The sequence below is a fragment of the Chrysochloris asiatica genome, unplaced genomic scaffold (assembly GCF_000296735.1).
Source record: "Chrysochloris asiatica unplaced genomic scaffold, ChrAsi1.0 scaffold00007, whole genome shotgun sequence".
In the NCBI taxonomy this organism is placed as follows: Eukaryota; Metazoa; Chordata; class Mammalia; order Afrosoricida; family Chrysochloridae; genus Chrysochloris; species Chrysochloris asiatica.
Genome location: NW_006408525.1, coordinates 4,278,469 through 4,291,037, shown reverse-complemented (window position 1 = coordinate 4,291,037; position 12,569 = coordinate 4,278,469). Strand labels below are relative to the sequence as shown.

The 12,569-nt window shown below is 37.6% G+C and overlaps 1 protein-coding gene across 2 annotated transcripts in view; it reads right to left on the bottom strand.

Annotated features, from left to right (window-relative positions):
* The window catches only part of AP2B1 (adaptor-related protein complex 2, beta 1 subunit), a 151,074-nt gene that overhangs the window by 122,555 nt on the left and 15,950 nt on the right, over positions 1-12,569 (bottom strand). For both annotated transcript variants that reach the window (XM_006832331.1, XM_006832332.1), the window contains one exon: positions 1,219-1,354. In XM_006832331.1, coding sequence (XP_006832394.1) covers positions 1,219-1,354 — 136 coding nt within the window. The remainder of the gene's footprint in view (positions 1-1,218; positions 1,355-12,569) is intronic.

Here is a 12,569-nt window from a genome sequence, read left to right as displayed (position 1 = left end):
CTCCATTTATCTTGATGTTATTTACTAGTCCATTGGTGAGGATTTTGCTTTCTTTACATTGAGGTGCAACCCATAGTCTGTGATCTTTGATCTTCATCTTCAAGTGTCTTAAGTCCTCTTCGCTTTTAGCAAGCAAGACTGTATCACTGGCATATCGCAGGTTGTTAAAAGAGCCTTCCTTCCTCCAATCCTGATGCCATGTTCTTCTTCACATATGACAGAGCAGTGTTGTTGTTGCTAAGTGCCGTCAAGTTGGTTCCAACTCATAGTGACCCTTATACGGTTTCCAAAAAGTGGATGGTGAATTGAACCATCAACCTTGTAGTTCAAACCGACCTTACAGTCCAGCACATTAGCTCGCAATGCCACACCAGGACTCCAATGATAGATCTTTTCTGGCGAATTGACAGATGAAAAGATATGATGTTTGGAATTTATTTTAAAATTACACAGTGGGGGCAGGGTCAATAAAGTATGTATGGAGAGTGTAATTAAATTACAGTGGTCATTTGTCAGTAACTGCTAAAACTGTAAATGGCTATTTAAAAATTTATTATACTGTTCTTTCTACTTGGATATATTTAAATTTTTCATAATAAAAAAATTTTAATCAAATACTATAAAATCTATTAAATGAATTGAAATAGTAGGTCCTGCAGTTTTCCCTACTTCTGACTATAACTAATTTCTATACAGGTAAATTATTTTTTGTGAGAAGACAGATCAGCATCAGGAAGTTTTAGTGAGGACTACTCCTCTATATTATCCTTACAGGAAAATTACAAAATACTTCTTAAAAGCGAAAAACTGTTTTGGCAAAGAGTAAGGTAATTCTACAAGAGTTGAGATCTTTGTTCATAGCTTTAAATGATAAAGCATATAAAGTCCCTGGTTACTGATACCACAGTGACATGGCCAACCTCTGCCAGCTTTGGAAGGCAAAACAGTAAGGCTTCAACTGTCTGTCTCCTACCTAACTGGCAAAGATGCACCAAGTCCAGATAACACAAGGCTCACCATATGGTTTAAATTTCTTTCATTACACACTGGCCTATAGAATGCTTAAAACAAGAACATATTTGATCATTGCCAATATTTCCTTAGATGCCCTCCTTTAGAATGAAGGGTATTTCTAATGCAGATACTAACTACATCAAATGACACTTCTGAAAACCTATCTGAGGTAGAAGGCACTCTGTTGAGGTCTTGGGAAATTACCTTCACAAAGCTGTTGACAGCCATGATGGCCATGTCCGGCTGACTCTTGGCATAGTTCATCAAGTAGAGGTACACAAGTTTCTTTAGTTCCAGGTTATCAGTCTGCATACAGTTCACTACATCTGGAAAGAGAGAGCTGAAAAAACAGAAAAACAAAATGAACAGATGGTGGTGCCAAGCTGTTTAACAGAACATGAAGAAATGGTCTTATTTTACATAGCAAGTTTGATGCAAGGATAAATATCTCCACAGAGATCATTATAAAATGAAACACCAAAAAAAGAAATTGTAGTACTGATGCCAAGGAAGTTTCCAAAAGTTGCTCTTCTGAAAAATAATTTATTATTTAAAAAGAAAAAAAAAAAAAAATCAAACAAAAGTAATGACAAAGTATATGAACCCTATGTACCCATCATCCAGCTGCAACATTTATGGATACAAGTCCAATTTTATTTCATCTGCAGTTGCTCCTTGGAAACTCTATATGGGGTTGGAACCAAATCGACAACACTACACAACAATACCCCCAACCCAAGGGGCCCTGGTAGCATAGTGGGTTATGAGTTGGGCTGTTGACCAAAAAGTCAGCAGCTCAAATCTACCGGCCGTCCCTCAGAAGAAAAATGAGACTTCCTGCTCCTTTAGATTTAGCCTTGGAAACCCTATACAGGGTTGCTATAAGTTGGAATTGACTCAAAGGCACTTAACAACATAACTATATGAATGCTCATTGTTTTCACTTCACTGACCACTGGAAATTACTCATTTGGCTCCTGAAGCCTTGTGACATAACCTTTTATTTTCAACATGCTGCCTTATTCCTAGTATGGCAAGATTTTCCATCCAAGCTCATTTTGCACATTTTTTATCCCAGACCCGGGATCAGTTGCTTCTCCAGGAAGCTCTGATTCCCTTTTAGTGGCATCTATTCATTTTCTATTCTGAATTTAATTTCTAATTCGGAAAAATTAGATTATGTGTATAATCAAATATAAAGTGAGTTTATATCTTTCCCAAGTTCTAGTCATTTTTCATACTTTATCATCTTTTTTAAAAAAGCCAGAGGAAAGAAATTTGAGGTTCGCCATTCACCACAAGCTGAGTGTGGAAAAAGTAGAGCTTAATGGATTTTAAAATGTAGGCTTCATTTTTAAAACATAGGTTAACTATAAATTTATGAGAATTTACCAATTAAATTTATGGCTTTATTCAAAATACATTAATAACTTAATGTTCTAAAGATCGAACAACTAGTAGAGAAGAGAAACAAATCTTAATATATTTCTACAGAAAAAAGAATGACTGAATTAACTGGTCACATGGGATAGGTAGGAGCTCTGGAAGCGTAGTGGTTACAAGTCAGGCTGCTAATTTCATAATCAGCAATTTGAAACTCCCAGCAGTTCTACCAGTGAAAGATGAGGCTTTCTGCTCCCGTAAAAATTAATAGCCTTGGAAACGATATACAGGGTTGCTATGAGTCGGAACAAACTCCATGACACATAACCACCAACCACCATGGGATAGGTAATTACATAAAATCGAGTACAGAAATAGAAATTATTTATAAAAAGGAAGATGAATCACAAGGCCACACTTAACTGTGCTCATGAGGAACTTGTACACAGACCAAGAGGCAGCTGTTCAAACAGAACAAGGAGACACTGAATGGTTTAAAATCAAGAGAGATGTGCAACAGGGTTGTATTCTTTCACCAAACTCATTCAATCTGAATACTGAGCAAATAATTCAAGAAGCTGAATTATATGAAGAAGAACGTGGAATCAGGATTAGAGGAATAATCATTAAAAACCTGCAAATGCAGATGATACAAGCTTGCTTGCTTACTCAACACTAAAAGGACTTAAAATACTTACTGATGAAGATCAAAGACCATAATTCAGTATGGGTTGCATGTGAATGCCAAAAAAAAACAAAAAAGCTACAATCCTCACCACTGGACCAATAAATATCATCAAGATAAATGGAGAAAAGATCGAAGTTGTCAAAAGACTTCATTTTGCTTGGATCTACCATCAACATACACGGAAGCAGCCATCAAGAAATCAAACAACATACTGCATTAGATATATCTGTTGCACAAGACTTAGTTAAGTGTTCAAGAGCAAAGATGTCAGCTTAAGGACTAAGGTGCTACATGCAAGTCATGGTATTTTTCATAACTTCATTCATATACATGTGAAAGTTGGACAATGAATAAGAAAGACCATAGAAGAAGTGATGCATTTGAGTTATAATGCTGTAGAAGAATAGTAAAAGTATCATGGACTGCCAGAAGAACAAATGAATCTGTGCTTGATGAAGTACAGCCAGAATGCTCCTTGAAGCCAGGAAGGCAAGACTTCATCTCTCATACTTCAGACATATTGTCAAGAGGGACCAGTCCCTGGGGGAGGATATCATGCTGGATAAACTGTAGGGTCTGTGAAAAAGAGGCAGATCCCCAATGAGATGGATTGGCACAGTGGCAGCAGCAATGGGCTCAAGCTTAACAACAATTGTGAGGATGGCATGGGACCAGACAGTGTTTTGTTCTATTGTGCTATGAGTTGCTATGAGTTGGAATCGACTCGACGGCACTTAACTGAGCACTTACAATTTGGCTAGTCAATAGTGAGATGCAATCTGTGTAAAGCACACTGGATTTTAAATATTTACTTTTTAAAATGTAAACTACCTGAATAATTTTTATACATGTTGAAATGCTAACACTTTGAATACATTGGGTTAAATAAAATATATTATCTAAATTACTTTCAAGTGATTCTTTTTACTTTTTTAATGTGGCTATTAGAAAAGTACTATGGTGGCTTGTGTGTTGCTTTTGATGCTGGGAGCTATGTATGGCACCAGTATTTCAAATACCAGTAGGATTGGTGGACAGGTTTGAGCAGTGCTTCCAGACTAAGAAAGACTAGAAAGAAATAGAGGAGGATTGCTTCTGAATGTTTAACCACTGAAAACCTTATGAGCAGCAGCAAACACAATCAGATATGGTGTGGAAGATGAGCCCTTCAGGTTGGGAGGCAGTAAAAACTACTAGGGAAGAGTTGTCTCCACAAAGTACAGTTGACTATAATGACATAAATCTTTAGGGACCTTCATTTACTGATGGGGCACAACTCTAAATGAGGAAAACAGCTGCAAACATCCATTAGTAATCAGAACACGGAATGTAGGAAGTATGAAAAACTATAAAAATTTTAAGTTCTCAAAAATAAAATGGAATACAAAAAGATCAATGTCCTAGCTCTAATGGACTAGTATTGGCCATTTTTAATCAAACAGTCATATGGTTTACTATACCAGGAATGACAAATTCAAAAAAAGGAATGGCATCACATTCATCATCAAAAAGAACATTTCAGAATCTTAAAGTACAAAGCTATCTGTGTTAAGATAATACACACACATCTATAATGAAGACCTAGTAATACCACCACTATTATTCAAATTTATGCACCAACCATTAAAGCCAGTGATGATAAAATTAAAGAACTCTACCAACTTTTTCAGTCTGAAATTGATCAAATCAAGATGCAGTGGTACTTACTGGTGATTAAAATGGAAAGGTTAGAAACAAAAGGATCAGTAGTTGGAAAATGTGGCCGTGGTGAAGTGATGCTGGAGATTGCACATCAGAATTTTGCAAGACCAATGACTTATTCTTTGCAAATATATTTTTAAACATAAAAGGGGACTAAACAAATGGACCTCAACAGATGAAATACACAGAAATCAAACTGACTACATCTCTGTGGGAAAACTCATCATCAGACAAAACAAGGCCAGGGGACACTTGAGGGGGAGAGACAAGAATAGCCAGAAATATCACCATTGAAAGCTTGTTAAGTCCGTCTTCTATCTATAACTGATTGGAATACCTAAAATGGGGCTATAATGTGCCCAGTGAAGGAGGCTTCCTGTGGAGCCTCTGCACTACATAAGACCATAGGTGGAATCCTGAACCCCATCCAGAATCTTCTAAGGTGGGAAATTTCCACTTGAAAAGACAAGCAGGCCAGCCTGGAGCAGCTAGAAGAAAAGAAGATATGTCTTGAAAGAAAGATTGACAGGAAAAATACAAAACAACATAGGCAAACTGACTGATTACAAGAACAAGCAAGTTGCTCACCCAGGAGACATCAAGGCAAGTGGTCGGATCCCCTCAGGGCAAACCCCCTCCCAAGACTAAGACTCAATGGGAATACACGCTCTGATTGGCAACCACATTTGTCCTTGATAAGGGGAAGTGAGGGAAAAACAGCAATGAAGCTGTGAGCTAAGCCCTATAACGTTAACTAGACTCCTGTGAGCCCGGATGGAGATCTGGTTGGCCAGCAGTGTGGCAAGACCTGGGGACTCTTGGGTCTAGAATCAGCGACACAGCCACAGAGGACTAGAGTGGAGAGTGAAGCATCCAGCTGATAAAAAGAGAGGGCATATGCACAAGAACACCCACACTTGCGGATAATACCCACTTGACCTGGCTTCAATGACTAGATGATCAGAGCTCAACTAGAAAAAAGAAGAGGAAAAAAAAAAAAAAAGAGTAATCTGATATAATTTGATGAACTTGACCTATGCCTATGGATGCAGTAGTTCAAAAGAGGGAACAAATCTTTACAATGAGGATCATTCCCACCCCTCCCACCCCCCTCCATACACAGAGTAGACAGGGATGGGCACCTTGGACATTGGCTACCCAAAATTGGGGGGGGGGGTGCCTAAAGGCAAGAAGTGACGGGCTTACAAGCTTTCAAGAGGGAGCCTAGATCGAGAGGGTGTGGAGGAAGGTAGAATCTCCACTGAGTAGTATCCAATCTGTCTGGGTGGGGCTGATGAAAGGAGATGCAGATACAATAGTGAATAATTGTTATCAGGACTGATTGTGAGGGTTGGAAATGTAAAGGGAGCCGTTTTGTAGCAAAAGGAGGGGAGTGATTGACTTTACAGTCTAGGAGCGGAGGTCCCTGGGACCATCAAGGAAGAAGAGTAGAGAGCAGGACCCTACTCAGAGAAGCAGGGACGCCAGAGATGGGAGGCAGAGATGGGAGGCAGAGATGACGACATGGAGAAAGGGAACAGCTGGGGACTCTAGACCCAGAGAAGGAGAGGGGCTGTGTGCTGACGAACAGGTGACAGGCTTGTAGGGTATATACCCTTTGGTTGGTTGATGATGCATGGAGGAGATTGTAACCATGGCAATGAAAAAATACCTGATAGAATGAATGTAAAACTAATGTTCTCCAATGTAAACTATCATATAATTCACAATAAAACATTAAAAAAAAAAAAAAAGTATGACTAGGACTCCTTACCTATATCAGTATGTGCATGTATGGGGAACATTATTTAAATAGATGTACTAGGTTTTCTGGAGTCCTGGTGTGGCGCTGTCTGTGGGCTAATGGGTCAGACTGCAAAGTCGTTTGAACTGCAAGATTGGTGGTTCAAGTTCACCAGCTGCTCCTTGGAAACCCTATACAGGGTCACTATGGGTCAGCATTGACTCAATGGCACTTAACAACAACAACTAGATTTTCTGGAAGGTTTAATTTTCATTCTTGTACCAGAAAGGGGTCATTATTTTAGCAACCTCCTCTCTCAGTAAGTGCATAGAGGTAAAATGAATGAACACAAGTTTAGGAAAGGAAAGATGAAGGTATCAGGAGACACAGGGAGGAATGCTAAAGTGAATAGAAGTAAATGCTGTTAACTGTTGATACATGGAGGGGATTACAACAATGTAATGAAGCAAAATACATGATTTGTTGAATGTAAAACTGATGATCTGCTCTGTAAACCTTCACTACATTCACAATAAAATGTTAAAAAAAAATGTATGAACACATTCACTATTAGATCCAATTACACTTACACATCCTTCTATTCTCTGTGGCATAAGTTTAGCCTTTTATTCAAATTTTTCGGCTGACGTACAATGTACACATTTTTCGGCTGACGTACAATGTACAATTTAGTTTAGCTGTCACTATCTTTAATATTTTGGTATAACCAGATATGCCATTTTAAAATAAAACTACTTTGCTTTCCCTTTTTAAAAGTTAACCTTCTCAGTAGCAGGAAACACACAGATGTATCCAAGAGTTAAAGTGAATAGAGGTAAATACTATTAACTTGGAAGACAGAGAGGATTCCAATCATTGTAATGAAGCAGAGTATATGGTTTGTTGAATGTAAAATTAATGATCTGCTCTGTACACCTTCACTCAATTCACAATAAAAGCTTGTTTTCAAAAAAAAGAAGCAGCAACTGAGGACTGTCCTGTTCTAAAAAAGCTTGAATTTTTTTACTCTGAAAAAAAAAGGCCAGGGGCAAACTGTGGAACAGACCATCAGATACTCATATGTGGGATGAAACTGAAGAAAATTAAAACTACTCCACGAGAGCCAAAGTATGACCTTGGGTATGTCTCACATGAATTTGGAGATCATCTCTATCAAAAACAGATTTGATGCATTAAACACTAATGACTGAAGACCAGAAGTACTGTGGGATGACATTAAGAACATCATGCAGGAAGAAAGTAAAAGGTCATTAAAAAGACAGGAAAGAAAGAAGCGGCCAAAATGGATGTCAGAACTCACTCCAGTGTAGAAAAGCTAAAGCAAATGTAATATATGTAGAGGCAAAGGCGATGAACAGAAAATTTCAAAAGGCAGCTCGAGAAGACAAAGTATTATAACGAAATGTGCAAAGACGGGGAGTTAGAAAACTAAAAGAGAAGAACTTGTTCAGCATTTCTTATGTTGAAATAACAAAAGAAAAATTTCTAGCCTGGATTTGCAATATTGTAGGATTCTGTGGGAAAATATTGAATGATGCAGAAGAGCAGCAAAAGAGAAGATGGAAGGACTACACAGTCACTGTACCAAAAAGAAATGGTTGATGTTCAGCCACTTCAAAAGTTAGCATGTAATGAAGAACCAATAGTTTCATCCTTTATTGACATTATACTCTGTCACATGGGGTCACTATGAGCTCAAATCAACTCAATAACACCTAGCAACAGCAAAGATAACATGAAATGGTCTATTATTATTGAAGATTTTTGAAATTTCTCAGGTTTAATCCCTGACTGGTAAAATAGCAATACATATAACTATGGGGTCTCTCAGTAATTTTTAAGTGTAAGGGGATCCTGAGATCAAAAAGTTGAGAGCTGCTCCCTTAAAATAATAGCTCAGATGGAACTGCTGGCTGGAGATGGTGTTGGGAAATGCTGCCAAGTCAGTTCCAACTCATAGCAACCCTGTATAGAGTTTCTGAGGGGTAACTGGTGAGCTTGAACTTACAGTTCAAAGTCACTTTGCAATTAGGTGCATTAACCCACAGTGCCACACCAGGACTCCACTAGAGTGGAGCTAAGTAAGTTGTCAGCCCATACTGCTGTTCTGAGGTGGGATTTTGTTATTGTTTTGTGCTTAGCACATACACATGGATGGTTCTAAATTGATATTGACCATCTGTTTCAGGGCAGTAAACTTCCTCTGTAAAGGGCCAGATATTACGTTATTTTTGGCTTAGTGCATTAAAAGGTAATTTTTGTTAGTGAAATTTTTAAAAACTAAAAATTATTCTGATTTTTGTAGATTAAATTTTTTTTATTATGCCAAAGTATATATAACCCAAGACTTGCCTTTTAAATCAATTTAATCATCATAATTCAGTGATACGACATTTCACGTTACAGAATTTTCCCTGTAATCCTAGTTTTCTGGGTGTTTTTATCATGAATGGGTAAATATTGTATTTTATTAGTACTTTTATGCATCATTAGAAATGATCATGTGGTTCTTTATTTTCTTCTATTAATGTGATGTATTACATTGATTGTCTTATGTTTAACCACCCTTGCATTCTTGGGATAAATTCTATCAGGTCATGGTATATAATCCTTTTAATGTGCTGCTGTATTTAGTTTATTAGTGTTTCGTTGAGGGTTTTTACATCTATATTTATAAAGGGAATGAGGTTTTTGGAAGGGAAGGCTTAATTGGGTTCAAAGTTTTTATTCCCTGTCATCAAATAAATCATAGATGTTCATCTGTGAAAAATCACTTCATTCATGGCTCATCTTTAAAAAAAGTCAGTAGGCCAGATTTGCCTTCCAGGCCATAGGACATAGATGGCTACATGGCACTATGGCATAAAGCACTGGGTCATAGGTCAGTTTAAATCACAAGGTCGACAGTTCAAACTCACCAGCTGCTCCTTGGAACCCTGTACAGAGTCACTATGAGTCAGAATTGATAACACTTAAACAAGTTACTGAAAGTACTATATATTTTTGCCAAGAACAAATCTAAATTGAGAACACCAGTACAAGTGAACTGGTGAAAGTCAATATGCTCATCTCCTAGAGCTGTTGAATGTCAAGCTTATTTCTGTACCTTACAGAAAAGGTAAAACTTCTATTGTATATGCTTGATAAATACCACTGGCTAATGTTAACAGTCAGTTTATTATATGCCTGGCACTAGACCATATATTCAAGGAGCCCTGGTAGCAAAGGGAGTTACACTTTGGGCTGTTAACCAAAAAGGTCAGCAATTGGAGTCTACCATGTGCTCCAAGGGAAAAAGATGCGGCTTTCGGTTCCCATAAAGATTTACAGTCTCAGAAACCCTATACAGGGTTGCTATGAGTCAAAATTGACTGCACAATACACCACCATACCACATACTATGATTCATGCAAAAGGACAATAGATACCTTTTAGCCTTTATAGCACTTACTACCTAACTGAAGAGACCCAAAATTTGAAAAACTAGAAGATAATAATAAAACAGTTATGTAATTAAATACTTAAAAGTCTGTTTTTAAAAAAAGTCTATTAAAGGGCAATAAGAGTTCTGTAAAAGAAAGACTCATATATAAATAGGAATAGTTGAAAAACCCTTCTTGTAGGAGACAGGATTTCAGGTGTGCATAGAAAGATAACCTAAAGAAACAGAATATCCACTGTCATCTAGTCAATTTCAACTTATTTGTTGTTGGTAAGTGCCACCAAGTCAGCTGGTGAGCTTGAACCGCTGACCTTGTAGTTCAAATCAACCTTGCAGTCTAGCACATTAACCTGCAGTACCACACCAGGACTCCTCCCTTATATGAGGTTTCCGAGAAGGGTAAATCTTTACAGAAGAACGAAGTCTCATTTTTCTACTTTAGAGTGGCTGGTAGGTTTGATCCTCTGGCCTTGAGGTTAGCCGTCCGACGCTTATCCTACAGTGCCACAAAATACACAAGTCACTATAGTACAACAGATATTGCTGTTTCGTCTCTATAGAGATTGTTAAGTTCCAGAATGGCTGTACCAAAAAGAATCGGTTGATGTTCAACCATTTCAGGAAGTAGGTAACATAAGATAAAGAACCAATGATATTGCAGGAAAACATCCAAGGTGCACTGAAGGTATTAGTGAAAAATAAGGCTCCAGGAATTGATGGACTACAAATTAAAATCGTTCAATAAACTGACGTAGTGTTATTGTTGTTGTTAAATGCCATCAAGTCAATTCCGACCCTAAATAGGGTTTTCAAGAAGCAGCTGGTGAGCTTGAATCACCAAACTTTCAGTTTAAACAATTTTCAGTCTGACACATTAGCCCACAGTGCTACACCAGGGATATAGTGTTAGAAGCTAAAAAATTTGGCTAACCAACTGAAAGGAATCCATCATTTGTGCCCATTCCAAAGAAAGATGACCCAACAAAATGCAGAAATTACCAAACAGTATCAATTTTCACATACAAATGAAATTTTGCTGACAATAATTTTTAAATGGTTGCAGCAGCACATTGACAGGGAACTGTCAGAAATTCATGTTTATTTCAGAAGAGGACTTAGAACAAAGGTATTACTGCTGACCTCAAATGAATTTTGCCTGAAAACAAAAAGATGTTTACTTGTGTTTTATTGACATCGCAAAGGCAATTGACTGTGTGGATCATAACAAACTAAGGGTAACACTGCCAAGAATGAAAATTTCAGAACACTCAACTGTGCTCACATGCAACCTATTCATGGACCAAGAACAAAGGGATGCTGTGTGGTTTAAAATCAGATATGTGTCAGGGTTGTATCCTTTCACTAGAGTTAATTAATCTGTATTCTGAGCAAATAATCTGAGAAACTGAAGAAGAATATGGCAGAGAATAATATCTGAGAATAATCTGAGAAGCTGGATTATATGAAGAAGAACATGGCATCTGCATATCACAGAGAACATATCTGTGATAGGCAGATGGCACACCTTGCTCAGGGAAGAGGACTTTATGCACTCACTGATGAAGATCAAAGACTACAGCATTCAGTATAGATTTCAACTCAATGTAAAGAAGAAATATTTCATAACTGCACCAATAAACTGCAGCTACTGATGTTTTTGTTGTTAAGTGCCGTCGAGTCAGTTCTGAATCACAGTGACTCTGTATAGGGTTTCTAAGGAATAACTGGTGCTTTTGAACCACCGACCTTGTGATCAGCAGTCCAGTGCTTATCTCACAATGCCACACCAGGACTCGAAGATCAATAAATAACATCATGATAAATGGGGAAAAGATTAAAGTTTTGTCAAGGATTTCATTTTACTAGGATTCAAAATCAATGCTCACAGAAGTAGCACTCAAGAAATCAAGTGACATACTATATTGGGCAAATGTGCTGCACAAGACCTCTTTAAAGATCTCACTGTGTTCTGACCCAAGTCATGATATTATCAATCGTCTCACAGACCATAGAAAAACTGATGCATTTGAATTAGAGAGCTGGAAAAAAATATTTGAAGTACCACAGACTCTTAACATGAAAAACAAATTTATCTTAGAAAAAGTACAGCCAGAATGCTCCTTAGAAGCAAGTATAGTGAGACTTCATCTCTCGTACTTTGGACATGTTATTAGAAGGGACCAGTCCCAGGAAAAGAACATCATATTTGGAAAAGTAGAGGGTTAATGAAAAATAGGATGACTCTCAAGGAGATGGACTGGCATAAGGTCAATGAAATAGAGGAAGACCTTCAAACAGATGGACTGGCACAACTGTCTGCAACAACAGACTCAAACGTATCGACAGTTTTGAGGATGATGCAAGACTGGACATTGCTTTGTTCTGTTTGCCTAGTATCACTGAGTCAGAACCAACTCAATGGCACTTAACAACAATAATGTGTTATATTATTATAGTTCAGTGTCCCTTGTAAGTAATCTAGTTCAGTACTGTGATATCCATTAGTAATACAATTTGAACTACATATGCAATTAAAACTTTTCTAATTATTGTGCTTGTTGTTGTTAGGTGCCATC